Genomic DNA, 26,517 nt, shown 5'->3' on the forward strand with positions numbered 1-26,517 from the left:
AGGATGAGGCCGTCGCTACTGTTGGTTCTCCTTAATTTTCAAGAGAGAGCCTTGTGAAGAATATAAATACTGCTTACAAAATAGAGAAAACAGATTGTCTATAATGGTCTGTAAGTTCTAGATCTGCCAAGAAAATTATAATGCAATTTTAGTTCACTGAGTCTTTCACAGACTTCATCCTTCAATGCTTCTAAGTAATACAGTTAAGGTGTTAAATAAGAATAGGAATAAGAGGAGGGAGACATTAAAGAACACAGACCAAAGAAGAGAAATGTTTTCTGATAATGTCTGATACATTTGAGGGCAGATGTAACCTTTACTTCACTATTAGAGAATACAACTAGGACATTATGAATTGCTTCAGTTGTGTTAAATTTGTGTTTGAGTTAAATTTCAGTTTGTTTACTAAAAGAAGTCTTTAAAAATTGAAACTTAATTTTAAACAGAAAACATGATTCAAAAATCAAACAATATAAAGAAGATATACATTAGAAAATCCCATTCTAACCCATATACTACATCTTTTCTTAGTTTCTTGTGTGTATTTACAGAGTTTAAACAAATAATAGCTAATGAGAATGTATCTTCTTATTGTTTATAGAGCTAAATTAGTATATTATAGACTATCATGCACCTTGCTTTTGTTTCCACTTAAATGTGTTTTGGGGATCTCTCTATGGCAGTACATAGGGAATCAACTTGTCTGTTGTTTACAGTACAATATAGATGTAATTTATAACTTATTTGACCAATACCTGTTGATAGACATTTCAGTTCTCTCCTCTCTCTCTCCCATCTCCCTCTCTTCCATTTTTACTCTTTTCAATTTGCTGCATATGTTCTTTTACATATTTGAAATAAATCTGTAGAATACATTCCCAGTAGTGGGATTGCTGGATCAAAAAGTCAAAATGGGGGGAAGAGGGGCTCTAGAAGAGGGTAAATGGGATGGGATCTAATATGTGGTGGTTGGAAAGAGAACTGACTCTGGGTGGTGAACATACAATGTGAGCTATAGGTAATGTATTACAGAATTATACACCTGGAAAAAAAAATTCAGTGTTTGTAATTTTGATAGATATTGCCAAATTGTTCTCCATTGGAGTTACATAAAAATAATATTTATTCTGGTTTTATGACTTGTCACATCTGAGCAGTCAAAGACATTACTGATCTTGGGCCTGATATAGTGTTTCTGGTTAGTGCCACCAAGATAGCATTCTTCCCAATTAGGCACACAAATCTAGGCACGTGAATTCAACACATTACAAATTTGCATGAGCCATGCATGTCGTCTTCCAAGCCATATTTCCTCTGGAATCTAAATCATTGGTAAGTGAGATTTCCCCTCTGCAAGGGGTGTGTGTGTGTGTGTGTGTGTGTATGATTTATCCTTAATGTATGAACATTTGTTAAAGTTGAGTGTCCTTGAAAAGTGATAGATTAATAGCCCTAAAACTCTCTGCTTATTGTCTACAGTAAGCTTTAGTCAGAGCTGCTACTGGCTGACCAGTGAAGTTGTTCTAGAGGAATTACTTGGTGCTAATTGGTAATAAGGAATACAGTATGTCCACCGCCCACCCTCTTTTTCCATCTTTATTGCTAACGTCTAACGTGCCAGGAAGGATTTAGAATAAGGCTAATTTTTGTTATGTTGGTCTACTTAGAATTAGCTATTACAAACTCCTTGGCTAGAGGTAGACACTAAAATTGCTTTTCAGAAAATATCTTTGAGTCCTTGTTTAAATTTTAGAGATGAACATCTTTTATGATTGAGATCTGAGATCTAGAAACTCTTGTTGATTGGTTAATAAACATTAATAAGTGACATTCAATGTAGTTTTTCAAAGAGCCAATGCTATTTTTCTCATAATTAAGCTATATTTATTAGTTTAGCCCATGCCCAGTGTCTAGAATGAGTGAGGCCAGTACAAAAAGAAATATTACTTAGAGGTAAGTAATATTCACTCTTTAATAAGACAGGTGTAGAGCATTCATGCTATAAACTGATGCTTGGCAGCTTGCTGTTTAAATGATTATTACCATGATATTAATAAATATGAAAAGTTTTAGAAATAACTACATCAGGTTTTTTTGTTTGTTTTTTTAATTTTATTTTATTAAATTTATTGGGTGACAATTGTTAGTAAAATTACATAGATTTCAGGTGTACAATTCTGTATTACGTCATCTATAAATCCCATTGTGTGTTCATCACCCAGAGTCAGTTCTCCTTCCATCACCATATATTCGATCCCCCTTACCCTCATCTCCCACCCCCCACCCCCCGCACCCCTTACCCTCTGGCAACCACTAAACTATTGTCTGTGTCTATGAGTTTCTGTTTCTCATTTGTTTGTCTTTTTTAAAATCTGCTTTTAAGAATGAAAACCTGACAGACTGCATGAGCGTCCCATTTTGTGAAAGTTAACCCAGATGTCCAAGAATGAAGATTCTAAAGCAGTAAGAAACATCGAGCTGCATCTTCTGTATCTATTACACTATTTGTGCTCTAACCAATAGATCCTGTTATGATCATGGGCCCACACTCACATGCCCCATTTTAAAAAGTGGGTTCCTTAGTCAGATGCTGTTTTGCATGGAATTCTATGCCTATGGATCAGGCATTCTACAAGCCTCTCTTTAGTGATGCTGGCTAAGACTCTGGGCAGGAAAGGCATACACATATCCAGAATACATGTCTATTCTTGTGAGGTGGAACTATTGGCCCTTCCAGGATGAAAGTAGTCCAAAGTAGTCATTTTGCCACAAGGTGACCAGTGGGCCTCTCTGAGGAACGGTGACATGCTGAGGGCTTAGCTTTGGTCTCTGTTATTGCCACGTTGAACATCCAGAGGCAGTGGTAACAAGGTCAGCCTTGCCAAATGGGAGTTCCTGCTATTAGGCCCATGCATAACCTCCATCGATGCTTCTGTGGCCCCTTCACCCACGTGCACATATGATACAAAGATCTTCACACTTTGTGTCCATTCCCATCTGTCTATCCACATGTCTCTACTCCAGCCTTCCTTGTCCCTAATTTTCCAAGGTTTTTCCTTCCATGCCCTTGTCTACTGCTGTCGTGCAGGAGACCCTGCTCGCTGCGCCATTTGTCATGCAGGGAGTCATGCGGGGTCTCTGCTCCCGCTCCCTGCACAAGAACGCAGGATATGGTGAGGCCAAAAAGGAACACCCACGGAGCCATAGGTAGGGCAGTCATACTAGTATATTCTCGCTGGCGGCACTATAGTCTCACTGGAGGCTGGATCCACACTGTCCGCAAACCGCCATACTAACTGCAATCCACGCTTGCCAGCCCAGCCGCCATCTTCTTGCTAACCCCCATTCTTTTCCTCCTCTCTGCTAGCATAGCCACGGCAGTTATATTAGTGGCCAATGGCTCACTGGTTACAGCTGATGGCCAACTAGCCACAGCTGATGGCCATCCAGTCACAGTTGGTGGCCATTTACTACCTGAGCCAGCAGCTTTCTATGTGATGCCGAGAGCCTGGAAACTGCTTTCTGGGGCTCTGTCCCCACAACTGCCTAGGAGTTTGTACATGTTCTAACCTCAGAACACTTCTCCTTTGCCACAAAGTGCATGACAAGATATATTGCCCAAAAGCTCCACTCATTGGGAAGATGTTTCCTTATCATTGTCTTTCAAGGCCACCCCTGAGAGAGGCTGGAATACAGCCACCACTGCTTTAGGCGTACACACACGCACACCAAGCTGAACCATCCATATGCCAAGGTTGTTTCTCCTCTTTGTCATGTGCACCCCACACACACACTCAGCCATATGTAATCTGGGTTGGGGGTGGGAATACTGGTAGAACTGTGTAAGGTGACGTGGAGTCTGGGCTACATAATCAGGTGGTTTGCTCATTGCCAGTCCCCATTTCCATCTTATGATAGATTGCTACTGAGCCCACCTGACTTTTTGATTTGATAGGCCCAATAAGGCCCAGTTCATGACGGGAATTTCTGAACACCTGGTCACTTGTATCTTGGTCAAATTTTCTATTACAGGGCTTGGTTGCACATGAGCTGATTTTCAGGAGGTGTGCTGTTCTTTTCTGCAGATGGCATCACCTTGTTCCAGAACTCCAGGGGCCTGTGTTGTGGTTTTCCCATGGAGGTTTGTAACAAACTGCACATTTCATCTTTTTCCACCCTTCAACAACAAAGGGCCTACTGAACATATGACCCAAGCGGCAGGGTTGCTTGCATTTCGACTTGAGCTACTATGAAGTTCTTTCATGCTCTCAGCCCAAGTCAAAGCTGGATCAATTCTATATCACCTGGAATATGGGCTGGAGCAGATTTCGTAGGTATGGAATGTGTGGCCTGTAGAACCCAAAGAAATCTACAAAGAAGGATAAATTTCTTTGTAGAGAGATTGTAAGAAGCAGCAATTTGTTTTTCACTTTGAAGGAGAGGTCCTAGCATGTCCCTGATGACTGGATTCCTAAAAACTTGACTGAAGTACTAGGTCTGAATCTTTGAAGGATTTATCTCCTACCTTTTGGAACAGTGTCTTACCAAGGCCCCCAGCCTGCTAGCCACCTCTTACTCATCATGCCCAATCAGCTTGATATTATCAACATAATGAATCAAGGTGATGTTCTGTGGAATCCAGAGGGTCCAGATCTCAGCCCTGGGGTAAAATTATAAATGTATATTGCTGTCCTATTGAAATGTGAACTATTTCTGCTGCTTGTTCCCGATTCAGATAGGAAAAATGTATTTGCCAAATGAATGGACACACATGTATCTGAAGCCAAGTTAAATGGCTCTAGTAAAGATACTATGTTAGTACAGCAGCTGCAAATTGGCCGAATTTGTGGTAATCGAGTAATTTTTCAGGACCCATCATGGCCAATTTAATGGAGATTAATAATAGAGTCCCCATTCCTGCTCTTTACCATTTTCCCCTGACCCAGGGATGCAATACTCTTATATTTACTACCTTGGCTAGAGTGATAGCCGCAAACCAAGGACCCAATGTGCTAAATGCGTCTATCCCAATTATAGATTGGGACTTAAAAAATGATATTCAGGTGGGCCTGCAGCTCCTGTGGGCCCACTGTCAGCTTGACTTGGCCAGGATTCCTTTTATTCCCTGGGCCCTGTACGTTCCCATTCTATCAGAGTCTTTGGGTATCAATGTTAACTCAAATCCCTTGTCCAATTATAGTTTTGCCCCAGTTCTCAAAATGTCCAGGCATTTCCTTTCCCTCAGTCTACAGTCACTCAAGTAAATGGCCATAGGTCTTTTGGGGGACGACTGGAAGAATCATTACTGAACATACTTGATGTGGTGTTGCAGGGTTCTTCCCTTTGGGGACCTGGTTACCTTTTCAGTCTATGGATGCCAGATTGGAAAACTGACTCAGATTCACAAACTGAGCAAGGGCTCAAGATTTTTTATCGGGGCAACTGCCTTTGGCCTCTTGCTCACAAATTCTTGCTCTTCTTTATTATACTTGTATACTGTCGTAGGCAATACCCTGGGTGGCTCCCCATCTACTTTGCCCCTTCGATGCCAGGCTTTGTCAATCATCTCCATAACTCTCTATGGATCAGGCCCCCTTGGTTACCAGTCTCATCTGTCGGTCATTCTGAAGAGTATGACTCCTGGCTTCACACAGTAGTAGAGTGCTGCCATCTGGTCTCTACTACTTCAGGAGCCCATCACATGTCCATTGCTATCAGACAGGCAAGTTCTGTAGTCAAGCTCCTGGCATCAGTGCTGGCCTGCAGAGGGAAGCCAAGACTGAGCTTCTCAGTGATGTTGGTGCTTCTCTGACCAGCATATTCCTGCTGACTTTGGTGGATGATACAGACCTTCCCACAGAACATGATCACCAGGTAGGTCTTCCAGACTCACATATCTGATGTAGCACGTTCACTTCCCTGAGCCTTTTTTATGTCCCCTCTTATGCCATCTGTCACAGTAATTCAGGTGTTTCAACCTTATTCCATGTGGGCTATCACTTATTTCCAGACTTTTAGAAGCTGCCCTAGCAGGGAGTTTGCACCATCCCCTGGGGTCCTTGCCAGTTAAAAGCTATATCCCTAGAGAGAGCTGCAAGTCAACAGACCTTCCCTTAGTCTGTGTTCTGGCCCATTCTCCTTAATTGAGCAGCCTCACAATTCAATCCCATGGGTACCCCTTCCCTGCTTTCTGTGCCAGTATGTGCTGGCTAGGCTACAGCTCCTTTGGGGTATAGCCCCTTTCCTCCCTCACCAGGCCCAGCATATCCCTGGCCTGGGTTATGCTGCATCTTAGCCCTGGTTATAAGCCTAACAGTTCAGAAAGGAGATGGGAGCAGCTTCTGAAGGGGGTTGGATAGGGGGTCAACTGTTGCCTTATGAGGGAAAAGTCCTCTCTCTTGTCTTCCTTTGCTGGCAGAAATTTTAGCTCTAAATTAGGTGGAATGGGGCATATCTGAGGGCTCAGAAGTCTTCAGAAATCTAGAGAGTCAAAATCTCTGGGGACAACTACCCAGATGATTCTCTCTCTCTCTCTCTCTCTCTCTCTCTCTCTCTCTCTCTCTCTCTCTCAATCTCTCTCTCTCAATCTCTCTCTCTCTCTCTCTCCTCTCTCTCACACATACACACACGTACGTATGTACATGTGTATACGAGATTGGACAATTAAGTTTGCTAACTTATCCTAGTAAAAGTGCTACATACCTCATTGCTGAATATCACTGCGGTCACCTTCGAAGTACTCCCCTTGGGAAGCTATGCACCAAGATCAGTGCCCAGTCCACCCTTCAAAGCAATTTTGGAACTCTTTTTCTGGAATGGCCATAAGAGCTCTCGTCACATTACCCTTGATGTCCTGAATGTCATCAAAATGTCTTCCTTTCAATATTTCCTTATCTTTGCGTAAAGAAAGAAGTCATTGGGGGCCAGATCAGGAGAGTAGTGAGGGTGTTCCAATACAGTTATTTGTTTACTGGCTAAAACTCCCTCACAGACAGTGCCGTGTGAGCTGGTGCATTGTCGTGATGCAAGAGCCATGAATTAATGGCGAAAAGTTCAGATCGTCTACTTTTTCAAGCAGCCTTTTCAGCACTTCCAAATAGTAAACTTGGTTAATTGTTTGTCCAGTTGATACAAATTCATAATGAATAATCCTTCTGATATCAAAAAAGGTTAGCAACATCGTTGCAACAAGGTCACGAACTTAATTGTCAGACCTTCATATATATAATAAATCCCATACATATAAAATTATATACATAATACATTATATATACGTATATAAGGATTTCCCAACCAGGCCCTGATTTTGGCATAATAGCTGCCTCAGTTGAGCACTTGACACAGTTTTTGTCAGCTCAACTACGCTCTCCAGAGCAATCACTGCCTATTAGAGGGGTCCTGGTTTGAGTGGGAAGTGTTAGGCCGTTTTCCCGACACTTGCCCAGTCACTGGCTGCCCGCCCCCTCATCCCAAGAAGGGTGTGCCCTTGGCTCCAATGCTGAGGCTGAGCCTGAAGGAAGTCTTAACAGCTGGAGGCTGTTGGCCCGCTACACTTCTCACTGCATTGTTTCAAATGAGCTCAAATCTGACTCTCTCTTTCACAGAAAAGGTGTAAGAACCTTAAGAAAACAACACAAAACAAAACCAATCAGCATATAAGGCCCATTCTACTGTTTCTAGGGAATGATACAGTGTTTATTTGTTTCAGGTATCTTTCCTCCTGCCTAAAAAGCAGCCTCATTCTGTGCCATCTTTATAACGTACAAATAACTTGGGTTACTAGCTTCAAGCCACTCTCAACGCCACCTTTGTTCTAAATCTTGTCAGAAATCTTTGCTCACTTTACATCATCAGCAAATAACTTCTCCTGCCAGCATAGCATAAAGAGTTTTGTCCAAACTCATAGATACAAAAAACAAACTGATGGTCACCAGATGAGAGAGTGATTGCGGGTGGGGGGGAATAGTTGAAGGGATTAAGAAGCACAAATTGGTTGTTATAAAATAGTCATGGGGATGTAAGGTACAGCATAGGGAATAGAGTCAATAATATTATAATAACTATGTATGGTGCCAGATGGGTACTAGACTTTTCGGGTGATCACTTCACAAATTATATAAATGTCTAATCACCATGGTGTACACCTGAAATTAATGTTGCATGTCAACTATAACTGCAAAATACATTTTAAAACTATAACCTAAAAAAAAAAGATAAAAAGAGCAAAAAAAGAGAAATTTTGGTCATTTCTCCATCTGTAATCATTGAGTACACACCTGACATACATACTCACTGATTGGCTTCCCAGCCCAGCCAGCGATAAATCAGACCAGTCTGTCCCCAAGTACCTGGCACTCCTTGTACCCAGATTCTCAAGTTCATTCTGATTCATTTACGCCACCATCTTGTGTATCTGGTTATGCCCAGATGGCATTCATCTCAGTAGCAGTCCTGCCTCAAGAAGGATGAAGCATTTAATATGGGTCAAAGGGCTGAGATATAAATACCCTTGAGTGCATGAAGAAAGAAGACCAAAGCAATTATTATGCCACTAGCAGTTTTTTAAGTAGAGCCAACTATTCTGCAAGACATTTAGACTGAATACTGGACTAAAAGCTTAATAAAGATTGGTCAAGGAGAATGCTTTTCTAGGTGAGTCTGGGTTTAATTTTATTTTGATTAAGCATTCAAAAATGAGATTTTCTGTCACATAAATATGTGCCTTTTAGTTATTCAACATCTGTGAGTAAATATATATGGAGGATTCATAATACTAGTGGGAAAGTAAACTTAGTGTGCAAAATGTACTGAATTATCACAGGGTTTTGGAAAAAATATTAAATAATTTAGACTAAAACATTAGTTCCCCAAACACACTAGTCCATTTTTGGACACCTTGCTGGAATTATGGGTGTTTTTGTTTTTTTTTGGTTTGTTTTTGTGTGTGTGTGCTGTTGGCATTTACATCTCTGGTCTGAGACAAATTTGGAGTAATTTTAAATTTCCCATTGATTTAGAGAGTTTTTTCCTGCTACGTTGAAATGTTTTAACAAATTGCACTCTAAATATTTTGAATAGTAAACTTAGTTTTATGCCTTAGCCAATTTTCTCATTCCTCATCCAACTTTAACACCTTATTCCCTTGTTTACAGTACCTTTCAAATTATTTACTTACTGCAAATTTTTGTCAGGAGGGGACTGTCTCCCTCCTCTCCCTTTGAGGACCCTCACTGGGCACCCATGGAGGTTTCCAGAGTGGGGTTTGGATTTTCCCTCGTGAAAGATCATGTCCCGCCCTGGTTACCTCCTTCAGTTTTGCTAGAAAGTACCCGGGACTATCATGCTGCACAGCGGTGGATCAGAGAGGAAAGGGAAGGAATAAAACCTAGAAAAGTTTAAGAAAGTTTCTTTAAATACTTCATGCACACCTGTGAAAAAACAGAGTAGAGTCTATCTGTGGCAACTGTTCAAAACCAGAGAAACAAAAAAAGGCTTTAGTAGAAAACCAACTTCATTTAAATGTTGGAGGCAGCAGCTTTGTTCGGAGTTTTAATCCCATGCTAGTGGATGCTAATTCTGTAACATTATACAGTTGCCTTTTTTTTTGGGTACAAAGGTAGAAGGGGGGTTTTCTTTTGTGTTTTTCAGTGCAAAGCGATTCCGATCAAAAAAGCTCAAGGTTTCAGCTCCAAGTACCTGACATTTCCATCTGAATCTACTTTTTTTTTTTTAAGGGGGGGAAAAAAAGGTCTAGTTTTTCAGGAAAAGAACCTCTCTACGCAATCCTGAAACTGATCTTTAGATTTACTTTTCCTTAATCAATAGAAAAAAACTTGATTGCAACTCAACACTTATCTGAGTCTAGCGCAGGACTAACTGAATTTTTGGTTTTAAGAGTAGGGGATTCAGACATCATTTCAGGAATCAGAAATAATTGGCAGCAAGTGGGGGAGAACTGACATGAATTCTTGTTTTGCCTAATTTTTTCCTGGTTTACCAAGATTTGGCTTAATATTTCTGACTCAATTCCTCCAGTCTCTACAGAACAGGTTAGTGACATTTTTCATAAATACGAATATTTAAATGAATCCTCCTTATTGCTCTCTGAACTGTTTCCCTAAGGGCTCAAGTCTTAAACGCACACAGCATCTACCTCTGCTAAAGCTGTGTGATCTCTGCAAAAGTCTTAGCACCATTTTCAGCAAAGCTGACTAATATTTATTATGTGCTTGAGTTTCAGTGTGTATGCTTGACAATTGAAGATTTACAATAAAACTCTAATAGGGTAGAGTCACTGATTTTTTTCCTTGAAATTTTGGCTGAAGAATTAGGATAGCTTCAACTATCCTAAGAGGATGATTTTTGTGCATAAGAATACTGTCGAAAGCAAACTTCATGGTCTACCCATGCACTTAGTTCTTATGCAGGTGTATGTATAACTTAGAGCTCGTATATGTGTTTGCATCTCAGCTTGACCGAGCAGCATAGACTGTTCATGCTGCTAACGGAGAGTAAAGCAGCCGGTTCAACTGATTGTACTAAAATGAAAACAAGTTCACTTCTTGTTTTCTTTAATTAATTTGCTGGAACAAATTACTTGCTTGTGTGCTGGGTTCCATTTTTATTGTAATTCCAAGGAGCAACCCCGGCATGGTTCTTTTTTATTACTAATGTACCTATCATTTATTTCACTATGGAGAGTCAGTGGACAGAGTCTTCTGTAGTACGGGTGAATCTGGTCAGTACTTCAAAACGTTGGATCGGCTCCATACTATAGAGAAGGTGATGACAAACTAAATTTTCCTACCAGTAGCAACGCATTGTGTTTTAATTGACTTTTACTCGAACAAGATTGAAAGCTGTTGTGAAAATCAGGAGAGCCAGGTCTCACAGAGGATGAGTTTCTGTCCTAGAGACACAACCCAGGACCTGGATCTTTAGAACCCGGTCCTATTTTTCAGTGCTTTAGTAGCTGCAGACTAGATGCCTTTCCTTTACTCATTGCTGCTCTCATTGATTCTATATAATTTCCTGATAATGTGAATGATCTCATTACACTTCCAAACTGGCTTCTATGCCAGAGTCTAATTTTTTCATGAAGTGTTGAACTTAGGAGGACCTGACAGCATTCGAGGAATTTCAACTTGACTGAGAACTGTTGATGTTATGTGAATTTGTTCTATGATCGTTATGATGTCTTGGGATTTGCCACCAAACACACCTGGTGTTCTATTTACTCTGGCAAGCTGGGGATTTTTTTTTTCTTTTTCTTTTTAAAATTCCAGGATGAATTATTCATCATTACTTAGAGTTTGGGTCTCTTTCATCTTCGCACTTGTACGGCACCAAGGTGAGTACTACAGAATTCCATAAAGCTCTTGATTAGCATGCTTATAAAGAGACACTTTTGTTGCAACCATAATTGTTTTGGCAGGTGTACATGTGTCTACAGATACAACAAGGAAAAATGTAAATTAAATTTCGTTGTCAAGGACAAAATGCATTAACCTTGAATAATGTTTATTTAATACTGTTTCTTATTTAACTGTGGATGCTATTTGTTTCCCCTGTTGACCTATGTTAATGGAGTGGGTCTTAAGACAATGCGAATTATTTTCATTAGAAGCATAGAGAGTAGGTATGTGTACAGCCCAAACCTAAGGATTAATTCCCATTAAGGCATTTAACTTGTGGCACAGACTTTATAGAATACATTTGTTTTAGCCAAAATCAAGATGTTCCGATGGCATTGATATTGGTGACTTTTGTGTCAGTGGCCTTTTACAATGGCCAAAAACCTAAAACTGCCAGTAAAATAAAATGATTCCCTTTAACAATTCCTTCTTTTTCTCTCGGTAGCATTCCCTGGGGTAGGTGAGAAGCCATATACACTTCATTCTACTGTTTTTGGATTTTAGAAAAGAAAGGTGGGAAAGTCTACATAGATTTGAAACTTTTATGGCTAATTCTAAAGCATCTTTTATTTTGTTTATTTATTTGTTTAGTTCACCTGGCACTTGATTATAAGTCCTGAGTGAACAGATCTATAAGGCATGTGTAGCCCTAACATTTTTCTAGGGTTGGGTAAATTTAAATAGTTGTAGCATACAAACTATAGTGTGAAACCCCACAATAATGCAAGAGTCCCATTGACTCCAATCTCCTCCTCCTGCTCTGAGAAAGTACATTTTGTCTGGTGAAAAAAACCCAAAAAACAAAGTCCTGGGAGCACAGTTATGTTTCTTGTGAAATTCCCAGCCTAAAGCTAGCATGGATAAGAATAGTCTTTCTTTTATTAACTCTGCTGGTGTTGACTAGGTCATGCTGTTAATGAGTTATATTTTTATAATATTAATGGCTTCCAAGGTGAAAATTATTGCAATTTTAACCTATTCCCTTTTGTTAAGCACCATTGTTTTCATTCAACAAGTATTTGTTAAGTATTTATAATATTAAATATCTTTATTATTTGTATTCTTCTTAAAATTGAAAAGTTATAACTGTCCATTCTTTCCTGTTCAAAATCATGAACTAGTTAAGATCTCTCATGAAGAGAAAAACCTTGCACATTTTCCTCCCCTTTGGAGCAGAGAGGGAAGTTACGGGCAGTCTTCACGACAATAGTTTTCTGTCTCCTCCGTGAGTGGTATGGATTTTTCATTTCCTAGGCAGATTGGCCAACGCTGCCCAAAATACCAATTAATCTTTCCATTAAAATGATTACAATTCAGTGTGAATATGAGCCTTTACTCACACTTGGGCTTCACTCCTAAATAGTTCCCCATGAAGAATAAATCCATGACATAATTTGATTTATTATTAATTTGAGAAAGTTCACTTTTCAAGTATAAGTACCTGTGTATAATGCTACAATAGGGATTATAGAGATTTTTTTTTTAATTCCTACCTTCTAGGAATTTGGAATTTGTTACTTCTGTGTGAACATGAATGTCAGAGAAGCCCATTTTGCCTATCGATTGTGACGTTAAATAAAGCAGTCGGCTGAGTGCTCCTGTGATTAAACTAGCTACAGCACCTCCTAAAGGCTCAAATTTGCTTGGCTTCCCAGAGACTTCTGGGGATTGGGGAACAATGTTTATCCAGTAATGACCAGGCTACTTTTCCCTGCTTCCCTCTGATGTTACTCCTCGCAAACAGATTAGCTCTCTGTCCAGGCAGATCACCTCTTGTTCCTTGCTCCAGAAGGGGAGAAGCTGGCACTTGGCCTGACGCTGTTGTGCTTTCTGGTTACTCTGCACTCTCTTACATGAGCTGTTATCTCTTACTAAAAGGCTCCCAAAGGAGCAGGGCAGTCCTTGCCAAGGTGCCCAGCAGCCTGTCAGCTCCATCACACAGAGCAGGGGCTTTCCCAAAGAGAGGGCCGCTGACCTGAGAATGGGGTATTAGCATCTTGATTTCTGCAACCAAGAACTGTGGGCAGAAGCCCCAAATGGTTTTGCCACTGCCCCTGAAAACTAACAAACCATTTTTTTTAAAAAAGATTTTATTGGGGAAGGGGAACAGGACTTTATTAGGGAACAGTGTGTACTTCCAGGACTTTTTTCCAAGTCAAGTTGTTGTCCTTTCAATCTTAGTTGTGGAGCGTGCCGTTCAGCTTCAAGTTGTTGTCCTTTCAGTCTTAGTTGTGGAGGGCGCAGCTCAGCTCCAGGTCCAGTTGCTGTTGCTAGTTGCAGGGGATGCAGCCCACCATCCCTTGCAGGACTCGAGGAGTTGAACCAGCAACCTTGTGGTTGAGAGCCCACTGGCCCATGTGGGAATCGAACCAGCAGCCTTTGGAGTTAGGAGCATGGAGCTCCAACCGCCTGAGCCACCGGGCCGGCCCTAACAAACCATTTTTTTAAATGAAAGAAAAGAAAATGTTCTGTTGTTCTATTTTCATTCAACAGAGAGAGGACAGAGGCAGCCTCAAATGTAGATTATTTCATAGATACCATTGGACCTGATCATCAATTATGTAGACCTTTGGGAAATTGTCTAATTTTTCTCGCTAAACTGGACACACCTTGCATGAGTTTGGAGGAGAAATAAGCCAGGTTGCCGGGAGAGGTGGTGACACAGTTATTTATATGAAGGTACCTTGTATATTGACTCCCACCTTTGATCAGGGCCTTCATTGCCCCATTTTTTGATCAGGATAATGAGTAAGAGTCCTGAGCCTCCTCTTCAAAGAGTTCCCAGGGCCCAACCTCCCTCGCCCCAGAGGATCCCCTGCTGTCTTTTGTAAACAGGAACTGGGCAGAGAGCCTTCTCACAGGGCTGGAGCTCAATCAAGCTCATTCATGGGCTAGTTACTACAAACCCTCTCCTCCTACTTTTGTCCCAGTTCCAACTGTTGTTTCTTTCCTTCTGGGATCTGGTATCTTCTCCGATTATACAGCAAGAGGGAAGGACGCCTTTCAGGAAAAGACATGATAGTACAGTTCTTGAGCTAGAAAGGAGCTTCATAGCACAAGCCACCTTCTCTGTACGTTGCCTTCTGATCAAGGATCAAGCCATCTAAGCCATGCCAGACCTAGCAGCCATCTTTGAATGCTCTGAGAGCAACCGGCAGGGTTGATTTCACAGCTTCCAGCTAGTTTTAACTATTGCGCTCTCTAACATGTAGGGAAGCTTAGAAATGATGCATGAAGTTATTTCTCCTGCGGAGAAATAGCATCACTCCCATTCTCTCCCTTCCAGAGGCAGGAGATCGTGCGCTGTGTATAGCTTAGGTTTAGAATAAATGAAAAGGGAGTCTGACTTGCATGTAGTTTGCAAGACTTACTGAAAGAAGCTGGCTTCAGTGGGTGGGAGGGAAGTAGCTTGCCTAATGGAAGAGGAATCTGTCATCTATCTAACCACCATCTCTCTTGACAGTTCAGCCCAGGGAGCTCATGTATCCATTTTGGCAGAACGACACCAAAACCCCTAAAGTAGACGACGGAAGCTCATCTGAGATTAAGTTGGCCATCCCCATTTTCTTCTTTGGCGTTCCTTACCGCACTGTCTATGTAAGTGGAGAACTAGCCCAGCTGTTGCTTTGTGGCTTTCCCCTTTGTTTGTCATTAAGGAAAACATTTAAAATACCTTCTTCCAGGGCTCCAGGAATGGAGGATTTATTGGCAGCCCAAATGACAGGTTCTGAGATACCATGAACTCATAGGTTTTATGATTAAGAAAGTCAAGGGTGCATTTACTGGCTAATATTCATTGTAAAGGAGTATACAGGGCAATAAATTGCTTTTGTGGGTGATTAGACACAGAAGTGAAACAGAGGCCCCATGCCATGAACATTATTTCTGCTACTCAACAAGATAAAAAGATACAATGAACCACGATAAGAGCAATATCATTTTTCTTTCCCCTATGGGGATATAAATAGTTTAGGCATCTGTTGTTCTTAGGCTTCCTACCAATTTGAAGCAGAGTTAAAGCATGGTAGAGGGGTAACCAACTACTGTATAAAAGTTGTTTGCAGAATTGGCCACCCTCATTGGGTCTGAGACATTCCATAGAGTCCCGTTGTCATAGCTGCATAAAGAAATGGTGCCATTTGCTGTCACAATTCTTCTGGGCACCTGCATTCTCAGGTTATTATTGTTATTATTATTTTTGGGTTACTGGGTTTGCTGCTAGTGCGACTGCTGCACATTGGAAGAAGGTGCAGAGCAACTAAACCTGTTTCTGTCTTTGACCTTACAAGATTGGGTGCAACATATGTAGATTATATCACATCCTTTTCTATTGTGTGTTCTGCCCTGGGGGAAGAAATGAAACTCCAAACACCTATACCTCTGGCCATCTGGGAATCTGGGACCTCTGTCTTCCCCAACTGCTGATTTATAGCTCTGGGCTGACACACATTAGAAAGTAGTTCCCTCTTCCATTACCTAACCAGTGGTTTTTGAACATGTAGCATCAGAATAACCGGGGCACTTGTTAGAAATGTCGCTTCTCAGGTCCCACCCCAGACCTACTGAATCAGAAACTCTTGGAGGGAAACTCAGTAATCTGTGTTTTAACTAGCCCTCCAGGTGATTCTGACGTTCTTGAAGTTTGAGAATGACTGATCTTAACTATAGAATATAATCAAAACGCAACTGAGCCATCACCAGCTTCCTCTGCTAGTCTCTGTGTTTTAATTACACCCATTATTCCCTAGCAAACACATTGCTCTGCATCCTGAAATGCCTTTTATTCTCTACTCACAGTAGAGCTTCCTTAGGTCGTCATAGCTGATTGTAAATTTCAGAATGTGTTGACCTGATTTTGGAGATGAGAGAGAAATGCAGGACTTTCATTCTGGAAGCCTTAGTCTTACAGACAGACAGCTAGAACAAATGTATTTAGTTAAGCTCCTTTCTCCTCTATTGTGCTATGTGACATGGAGTCTGAATAATTCCTGTCCTTGCAAAAGGAGGGACCTTAATTTGGGACAGACTTATTTGACGGCAAATTGTTCCCAAGAGTTTCTAGCACTTTTAGTAGTGCAGTTTTTTACAAGCCTCTGGCTTGTCTGCTATTACTTGCAGACAATAGATTCTTACTGTCCTTGTAGCTGGCTCTCCAGCTTCCTTCCCAAACTCCACACCCTTGCTTCCAAAACAAATTGACAAATATTGGCTCAGGTACTGATAACTTACCTCTGGGACCTGGGTCCTTGTTAATGTCCATAATATTACTAATTGGTATAAACACAGCAAACAGAATGCATAGAGCTGCAGATGCAGGCAGAGGCAAAATTGTTTACAGGTCCTGTGTCAACTGAGTATACATAATGGCTTGTTATTTGCAGGTAGGTTTAATAATTTAACGAGTTTGCTAAGACATTTGCAAATCATGAAGAAATCACCATAAGATAGTCAGAGTGGTTGTGACAGTCAGTAAAAGTCCTTTAAATGTTTCATCTAGAGCAGGGTATAGCTTATCCTGACGTCTGAGTTTGAAGATGGAGTATTTGATTTTTCTTTTTCTGACACTCATCTCTTGTCATGTCATAGGAATCGAGGTCTAATATACAGCTCCTCAATTTTTAGGTTTAACTTTCTGCTTTCATGTTTTTTTTGTGTTGTTTTTTTTTTCCTGTCTGTTTTATATCTGTGCCTCTGGATCTTCTTTATTGCCCACATTACCCCTTGCCTGGCCCAATACACACACAACTGGGTAGTATTAGATAAACGTAAATAGAGATAGGATAGAGAACATGCAAATGAGATGGATTATTAATAAGAAATGAAGTTTATCACAAATTGAAAGTGAAAGAAAACCAATGAGTTTGTCTAGAAGTAAACAAACCTCCTAGATGATGAATGTTTAGGAGTTCTAGTTCAGTGGTTTAAAAGTTGTTTCTGTTCATATGATTTAGGTGAGCATCTGTCTTGGTTTAGGACTCTGAAGCTGTCATGGTTTCAGATCCACTGTGCAAAACCTTTCTTATATTTGCAGGTCAATAACAATGGAGTTGTCTCCTTCAATGTGCTAGTGAGCCAGTTCACACCGGAATCCTTTCCCTTGACGGATGGGAGGGCCTTCATTGCCCCATTTTGGGCAGATGTGCACAATGGAATTCGAGGCGAGATCTATTACAGAGAGACCATGGACCCTGTCATCTTGAAAAGAGCCACCAAGGACATCAGGAAGTACTTCAAAGACATGGCAACCTTCTCTGCCACTTGGGTTTTCATTGTGACATGGGAGGAAGTCACGTTTTATGGAGGGAGCAGCACCACACCTGTAATAATTCAAATTTTCCGTTTTCCACTTCATATCCTGACGTTTAATTCTTGTCCATCTTCACTACTGTGAAGGAGTGTAGTTGTCAGAACTGAGGAATGTCCGTTTCCTTGAGTTATACTAATGAGTCTTGCCACCCCCTTTCCAGGAAACGGGGGAAGTTATCATACCTAATCAGTCCAGTCAGCTGTAATATTTCAGAAGATGTGTCATCCCTATCCTGAATCATTACAACTGTGTGAAAAGAACCCTGCTACAACTTCCTTGCAGTAGGTAGCATCTGTTTCGCAGGAGAGGGATTAAGGCACTGAGACCTGATCCAAGTCACGTGATTAAGGACCCAGTAGGAGCCCAAAGGTCCTCTTTTCTTGCCAGAGGCACAAATGCCTCTTGCCATCAGCAAATTTCCTTTTTTTCTTTCCTTCACAAAAGCTGGTAGGATGATAAATAAAAATAGGGTGCTAGTACTGGGCACAAATGACCTGACTTGTATTATATTATAAACTTTTTTTTCATGTTATGGGGGCTAGCATTCATATTCGATGCTAATTGGAGTGGGCAGTTAAAGCATCTCATGAATAAAGTTTTAACATCTGCTTTGAAATCCCAAATGAGCAGTCAAATAAGAAAGTTTATCACTAGCATTATATAGTAGAGATAATCAACTTTCTACATGAAGGGGCAGAACACACTTTTCAGGAAAGCCTGCAGCTTATTTGGGTGACTTTGGCAGTGGAGAATTTTGAAGTAGCAGACGTGTGTCATCATCTGTATAGTTTCCAGTAAGCAAAGACACTCAAAAAATATCTGCCCTCTGCTTTCTTAGGAGTATTTCCAATTCCATCTGTTGTCCAATTTCCGTGGCAGTGAGTCAGCTGTTTGGGGGTGGAACAGAAATTATTGAGTTAGAAACAGAGATGGGAAAGTGCTGGTCTAAGAATTCATAGCTACTGTGCAGGGAGCACTTTGTATTTTAGCACCTTTTGACCAGAGCACCAGCATACACTTTATCGCTGAGAGGTTCTGGAGAGCAGAACAACACGATTTAAACATTTTATGCACGGCTGGAAATAACCTCTAAAGAAGCATATGTCTCCCTCTGTCATGTTATGGATTGCTAGCAACTCCTCGGGTGATATTTTGTGTCCTTTAAGCCTCAGACCTTATGGCGCTTATGCCAGTGAGAGATAAATTTTAGTGTCAGTGGGGGAAAATAAAGAAAAGAAATGCCCATCAAATGCTGATAACCAGTTAAAAAAAAACGAAAAACTTCCATTGGCAATAAAATTGGCAAGATAAGTTAGATACCTTCTGATTTGCACTTTGAAGTAAATTTCTGGACTGGGTGAAAACTCTTTCAATGAGGATGAACAAGATAACCTCTTAATTTTTTTTAGCTCCTTGGAGAAAAAAAGATGATGCAATCCTCCAGAGCTGCAGAAATGTTCATCCAGCCCTGTCTTTGAAATTGGCCCCCTCTTGCATCTCCCTTTTATCTTAGATTTAGCCTTCTGTATAGGAACTCATGTCATCAGGCCAACTAAACACTGGGTGTGAAAAGTCTTTAAGAGGCAGGTCTCATGGAAGCCCAATAGAAAGGGAAGGGAAAGGGGACATGTTTACTTTAAGGAAGGAAAACTAATATTTACTGATGGCTTACTATGAGCCCAGCTCTGTGATAGGCTATTTTTGCATATCATGTAACCCTCACAGGAGTGTTCCACAATAAGCACTCTCTCCACTTGAAAGGTAAGGGAACAGACCCAGAGAGGTTAAGAAAATTGCCCAAGTGGCAGCAAAAGAGGTTTGAACCTCAGAGAAGATAGAGCAGGGTGCAAACTGGTCTCCTAACTGAATCCTGAACTTTTTCCTCTGCTGCCCCCTCCAGGTATCATTAGAAGTCCTCTGGAGTACAAGAGAGTTTTTCAAGACTTGAAAACATGGTTTTATAAAAACAAATCTGGAGGAGTCTTAAAACTAATATTGAACAGATAAGTGCGAGCAGGGGTGTGTAAGAGCGAGCAGGGATGTCCATGAGTGCAAGTGAGATTCAGGAGTGTTGTTAGGATGGCTGGTTGGTTTTAAGGTGATTCTAGGATCAGAAATAGGTTGCTTTCAAGACCTGCTTCTTCAGAGATATCTCCAACTTCATTTATGGAGAAGGAATTCACTTCCTGAAGGAGAATCCTGGTCTAAAGAAGGGTTTAGCTTTCGTCCTTGTGTGGCTTTCACTTTGTGTCTGTGTCTTGAACCTGACCCTGCAGTGACCTTATAGCAATCTTGAGCTGACTGCTCACTCATCTCTGTGTCCCAGTTTCCTTTTCTGTTGAGCAGGGCCAAAGAATGGAGGCATATACCTGGGCGACCCTATCATAAACACCATCAGCTGTGGCAAGCACAGAGCTTGAGGAGAGAGTTCTTGTTTACAAAAAGGGCTTTTCTTTACTTGCACCTTGTCTCCCTCCCTGGGACCATCTAGGATGGGAGATTTGGGGCTTCCAAGATCCTCTACCCCAGTTTGATTACACAGGATAAGGATTTGTGTCTTCCTCTGCGTCTGGCAGAATGCTAACCTGGAGAATATCAGGCAGCTGGGGAAAGTGGTAGGCTTGAATGGAAAAGGTCAAAACAGTCTTTCTTTTTAAATTCTATTTTTATTTTAATTTCCTGAAAATATACATCAAGGGGTAGGGAATTAGCAAAGGGAAATAGTAAAGGATGGCATTTGCTATAGCTTGTTTCCAGAAACTGTTTGTAAAGCTTGTTTGAATTTATATAACACTCTGTCCTAAAAAGTTTAACATTAAGACAGTGTGTAACGACAGTGCGTTGACAGAAAGACTGGTAGCTCTGGCTTGAATCCCATTTTCTGTTGCTGGGTCATTGTGAAATTTTCAGGAATTTATTTCCCTTAGCTTTCAGTTTTTTAAGCTATAAGATGGACATGGCCCCCCAAATTGCCTGTCTTAGCATTGTTCGGAGGTACAGATGAGTGTTGAGAATTTTGCAGATATAAAGTGATGCATAATTAGAGGAGCAATTTCTCCCCACAAAGTGCTTTGTAAAAATCACTTTCCAACTGCCATTTAAAAAAGGGTGAGACGTCTCCCCCAGATTACTCGTATTTTCTGGGACGTGAGAGAGCACAGTCCATACCACCACTTTAGTCTCACTGACTAGCACTGGCTGGCTCTTCTCTCTGCCTCCCCCCACCCCACTCCACCTGCTGTGGGAAGAGGTGCTTGCAGCCCTTTCCCAGCCTTAAAGATTTCCTGTGGTTTATGCTCATGCTGCCATCTATAGGTGCTCATGTATCATCACAAGCTGAGCCTGGCCTCTGCATTTTCTGTCTGGTGCAAATCAGAAATGTGAAAGAGGCACTGAATCAGCCTCTAGGTTATCCTCAGGCAACTTCACTTTTAGGTGCACAATCTCACATGTCTTGCTTTTCCCACTGGAGGCAAGAACGAATTCAGGGAGGAGGGAGGAGGCAGAATGCGAGGGCCGGCATGGAGCAGCTCTGAGCTGGTTGGGGGCAGGGAGGGTGCTGAGTAAAGGAAGCTTCAACTGGGGAGAGGAGCTCCTGGGGAGTCATGAGCCCACCGTCCCCTCCTGCAGGTGAACACCTTCCAGGCCGTCCTGGTGTCTGATGGCTCCTATACATTCACACTCTTCAATTATTATGAAATCAACTGGACCACCGGGACCGCGAGCGGCGGTGATCCCCTGACGGGCCTGGGGGGAGTGATGGCGCAGGTAGGTGGCGCTGCGCCTCGCGCTCTGCAGGTGCGGCAGCTCTGCACTGGCGCCTATGCGCCTCCGCGTCCTGGGGGGGTCCTGCCCACAGATCTTAAGTGAAGGAGTGGGTCTGACCTTTCAGGTGGCCTGAGAGAGGCTCGTCCTGTCTGTCTTTCATCCCTTGATCCGGGGGTGGCCTTTCCCACCTGAAATGGTGGCCCAGGGGCTGCAGTTCAAGGGCTCTCTTGATTTCAGATGTGCTAAATTCTGAAAATAAGGTATTGGGACAAGTTAACCAATGTGGGTGGTGTTTGTGCTCAAAAGTCCTGTTTTCCTCCTGTGCTCTAGGCAGGATTTAATGGTGGAAACCTCACGAATTTCTTCAGCCTCCCTGGGTCAAGAACCCCTGATATTGTGAATATCCAGGAGACCACAAACGTCAATGTTCCAGGCCGCTGGGCGTTTAAAGTGGATGGGAAGGAAATTGACCCAGCCAATGGCTGCACCTCCAGAGGTAAAGGCTTTTCCTTTTCTCTACAGCAAAGCAGAATTTGCTCAGTGTGGATTGACAGGCAGGCTTTTAAGCCACGGGGGCGGACGTGTTCTTGATGGCTTACTCTTTTGACATCTCAGCTGGGTAATGGAGAGCAAGGTAGTTTTACCAGGTGCGGTCAGCAGCCCGGGCGCTGAAACCCTGCATGTGCCACACTGTGGTTTGCAAAGTCCTTCCCCGGGGTGTGAACACAGCTCCCTGTCCCAAACATTGCTTAGTGGATGAGGGTCTTGAGTGATTTTTCAGCCAGAGGACAGAAGGCAGCCCTCCTGTTTAACATGATCGTTGTCATTTCTCCTCTCCCTTTAAAATGTTCTTCTCATCTTTACTCCTGCTCTGCCATCTGCACTTTATAGACCCACAGGAGTGGGCGAGCTTGGAGCGTTGCCTAGTCTCTCCAAGAGTAAATCAGTACTTCCTAGTATGATTAGAAAGAAAGAAAGAAAAAAAGTGTCATTCTCTTTAGTGCAGTTTCTCCTAAAATCTTCCCAGCAGTGGCAAAACATGTAGGAATTTGGGAAGAATAAGAGCTGGCTTTAGGGCTGTGTGAACAAGCCATAGTTGAACCTCGATGGATTCCCTTTACATTTGACATCCAAAGTTTGGAGCCTCCTCTGAACTATTGAAACCTTTTTGGATGTGCAAAACAGCCCAGGACTCTCACAGGAGCATCCTGGTTTACAGATTCCTGCTTCTGATGTGTCTAAAAGCATTCTGAAAACAGGATTTCTGTAAATATTTCTGCTTCTATGAGTGGAGGCAATAGCAACTAGAATTAGTAAATCATCCACCCACCCATCCAATCAGCCATCCAGCCATTATGTCTTTCCAAAGAACATTTTGAGAGCCCCAGAAATAAGACCTACCTGGACAATCAGCTCTAATGTGTCTTTTGAAGCAAAAATTAACGTAAGACCTGGTATTATATTGTATTACATTACATTATATTATATAAGACCGGATCTTATATTAATTTTTGCTCCAAAAGATGCATTAGAGCGGATTGTCCAGCTAGGTCTTATTTTCGGGGAAACACGGTAGGTGCTAGCCGCGCTTTTAGGTGCTGAAGATGAAGGAGTACTAGCCTCCCATGACACCACCATGGTAGAGAAGCCAGCCACAGAAACAGTGATGACATAGTTTAAGACTTATTATGACAGACATGAGTGCAGGGTGTTGTGGAAATGCAGAGGATGATCCTATAAAAAAGCCTTGGGTTGGGATGAAGGTTTCAGGAGCTCTCTTGCCCTCCTCAGATAGAAAGCCTGGCCTGGTGACCTGCATTTCTCAGCAACCCAGGGGACTTCAGGTTTCTCTTTTGACTCAGCTTCAATTTGTATAATATACAGAAAAGCCATAGTCACCTGGTCTGAAATCCTCGCACCCTCTACCCTTCAGTCCCTGCATTGTGGTCAGGCTTATCAAGTCTCTGCCATTGAAAGGTCATTTGTGCTAATGGCCTGCCTGGGAATCTTTGCCTCTGTGGACTCTGTAAGTTCCTCCATGTTCAGAATAGCAAATATATGTTTTAGAACTAAGCTGATATTAAACTGGACAGAAAAGAATCTAGCTCTCAGGATTTCTGAGACTGTGCCCACCTCCCTTACTGAGTGTAAATACTGCTTCACTCAAGGTCTGTGACAGATACCAAACCAACACCTCATTATCTCTCTCCCCTTTATGGCCTGGACTAGAGATCTACCCGATGCCTTTCCCCCTTTGTCCAAGCACTGCCGAACTGGCTGACTGGGGCTATACAACCTAAGTGCCTGGTGACAGCCTTTCTCCTGAGTCCTGGGACTGAAATGCTGTGGTAATGGAAAACATTGACTTGCAGAGTTGTGGAGTTGGTCAGATGCCAGCTGTGTACAAAGTCCCCACTTTGACTTCATTCTTTTCCTCCTGAGTTATGGGTTTGGGTTTCATTCACAGGACAAATTCAATATCCTTATATAGACTACTGTGCATTTTATGTGCCACTGGACATACATCAATCTAATGAGACTGGGATTTGGTGCAGGTGATAGCAGGGGAAGTGTTGCATGGAGCTTGTTTATTATATAATCATTTCACAAACAAAATTATCTCAGAGAGTCTACCTTTTGGGCCAAACCTTCTGCATTCAAAGGCATTTTCCTCTGATTTATTGGAAGCCTGTAAAAGCAGAGACTGGAAATTGCACTGAATGGAGGCTGTTACAATATATGCAGTCAGGATTAGTGCCACAGAATGTTGAGGTTCGAGGGGCCTTTCTTCAGGCCTCATGTCTATGAACTAGGAATGTGAATAAATCTGTTATCCCATTTGGGGGCTATTCTCAATAGGTCTGAAACATAATTGTCTGTTGAGATGTAATTGTTCCTGCTGGACAGAGATAGACAGAACTGTTACTGAGGCACCCATGCCTTCTGCTTAGGTTAACCTTTCGCCTTGTGCTACTCGCTAGGTGTTCAGTTTTATAAAAATGTGAGAAATCTTTTCAAACCACAGTTCCAAACTATAGTTACTCCTGGTCTATGACATTATTTACATTTTTTAATGTTGTGTCTTTGGTACTTTCCTTTTTGGACATTCTCAATTTACAAATGCTCCTACCTTTATTAACATGTGCCAACTTTTTATAGCATCACTGTTCCTGCATGAGGCAGAGATGGGAAAATAGCATTGTCCTCATTTTGCAGGTTAGAAAACTGAGACAGATGGAAGTTAAGTCACTAGTCATATAAGTCGATTGCAGAGTTGTGACCATTGCCCAGTTCTCTTGACTCTGAGTGCCAAAGGAGGACTATCACAGCCCTCAGCCCACATGCTCTCATTTCAATTGAAGGTTAATATTAGCAAAGTTTTTGTGGGGGAGATCATTTATTTAGGGAAATGGTTTTAAAAACTGTCACCGTAATAAATAGTAGTGAACATTTTAAAAATTAGCACGTGCCTTAAAAACATTCCCCTCTCCCCACCTCATGCTCCTGACTTAGATTCTGTTGATCAGTTCTGACTGGTGGATAAAAGGAGAGAAGGGCTGGATTTTCACAGGGCCTCGAGTGAAAGAGAAGGCAACTTATATGGTTGTGAGTTCTGCTTAAGCAGCATCTGTAAAATTTATGAGCCCTGGAAGGTGCTAAGCCAGAGGTCAGCCCTTTCTAGAATCTTCCAAGGGAGCCTAGGATTTAAATTTGTGCCTCTGACTCCTGGTTCATGCTATTGACCTTTTCTGGCACATACTGTGCCCCCAACAAGTGTTTGTTGAATGAGTGGATGAGTGAACGAGTGAACATTGTTGCTGAGTTACCTGAGTAAGCCGGGCCTTCTTTTGGAATACCCTTTTTCTTATTGCTGAAAGGAAGGATATAATTCCTATGCCTTGCCCGTGGATTAAAATAATGCATCTTTCTTTGAATAAGAGTGTGCTTACCAGCATGGAAAAGATCATGCCAAGAGTTTAGTTTGGATTCAAACCAATTCACTTGGAATCCTAGCTTCACCACGGAATTGCTGAGTGATCTTGGATGAGTTACTTAATTTCTCTCAAGCCTCAGTTCCTCACTTGTTAAGTCAGGGCAACAATACCTACCTCATAGGGTTCTTTTGTGGGTTAAATGGTATAATGCAAGTCAAGCGTTTAGCCCAATGCCTGGCACAGAGGATAAATGCTCAGTAAATGTTGGCTCTAATGTCATTATTCCCCAGGACAGTTCCTTCGGCGAGGGGAGGTGTTTTGGGATGACCTGAACTGCACCATCAAGTGCCGCTGTCTGGATTTCAACAATGAGATCTACTGCCAGGAGGCCTCTTGTAGCCCCTACGAAGTGTGTGAACCCAAAGGCAAATTCTTCTACTGCACCCCCGTGGAGACCAGTACATGTGTGGTGTTTGGGGAACCTCACTATCACACTTTCGATGGCTTCCTCTTTCACTTCCAAGGGTCCTGTGCCTACTTGTTGGCACGGCAATGTTTGCAGACTTCCAGCCTCCCCTTCTTCAGTGTGGAGGCCAAGAATGAACACCGTGGGGGCTCAGCTGTCTCCTGGGTGAAGGAGCTCTCTGTGGAGGTGAATGGCTACAAGATTCTCATCCCCAAAGGAAGCTATGGAAAAGTCAAGGTGAGACCCTCTCCATCCTTCACAGGGAGATGGAGAAGCTGGAGAGTCTTCAGCCTAGGGAAGACTTGCCTAGATCTACTGGTTCTACTATTTGCTGTTTGTACCACAGTGATGCATGACACTTTCCGCCTTGCAAAAACCTTGTAAAATTCTTTACTAAACTAAATTTTATTTGTACAAGAGCTAACCTAACCTCCCTCTTTGACATATCTATCTGCTATTTATCTTAAAGTGCATTTACATTTCTGGTTCCCCCATAAACTGTGGTGTACACACACACACACACACACACACACACACACACACACATTCAAACTCAGAAGTAACTGGGAAAGGGAGGTAAGTTCAGTTTCTCATGGACCTCGCTTAAAACAGTGGTAGCCACATGGC

At 42.0% G+C, this 26,517-nt stretch overlaps 1 protein-coding gene across 3 annotated transcripts in view; it reads left to right on the forward strand.

Annotated features, from left to right (window-relative positions):
* Positions 1-26,517, forward strand: part of LOC109438846 (tubulin-specific chaperone cofactor E-like protein) — a 179,170-nt gene that overhangs the window by 86,196 nt on the left and 66,457 nt on the right. Inside the window, exons 1-7 of one of the 3 annotated variants that reach the window (XM_074321530.1) lie at positions 8,020-8,652; positions 11,286-11,350; positions 14,878-15,011; positions 17,446-17,733; positions 21,352-21,489; positions 21,820-21,985; positions 25,715-26,127. In XM_074321530.1, the coding sequence (XP_074177631.1) occupies positions 11,287-11,350; positions 14,878-15,011; positions 17,446-17,733; positions 21,352-21,489; positions 21,820-21,985; positions 25,715-26,127 (1,203 nt within the window). In that variant the 5' untranslated portion in view covers positions 8,020-8,652; position 11,286. Of the gene's footprint in view, positions 1-8,019; positions 8,653-9,542; positions 10,050-11,285; positions 11,351-14,877; positions 15,012-17,445; positions 17,734-21,351; positions 21,490-21,819; positions 21,986-25,714; positions 26,128-26,517 lie in introns of those variants that run through there. The other 2 variants (XM_074321531.1, XM_074321534.1) reach the window with 2 other exon arrangements.

The sequence above is a fragment of the Rhinolophus sinicus genome, linkage group LG16, assembly GCF_036562045.2.
Source record: "Rhinolophus sinicus isolate RSC01 linkage group LG16, ASM3656204v1, whole genome shotgun sequence".
Taxonomy (NCBI): domain Eukaryota; kingdom Metazoa; phylum Chordata; class Mammalia; order Chiroptera; family Rhinolophidae; genus Rhinolophus; species Rhinolophus sinicus.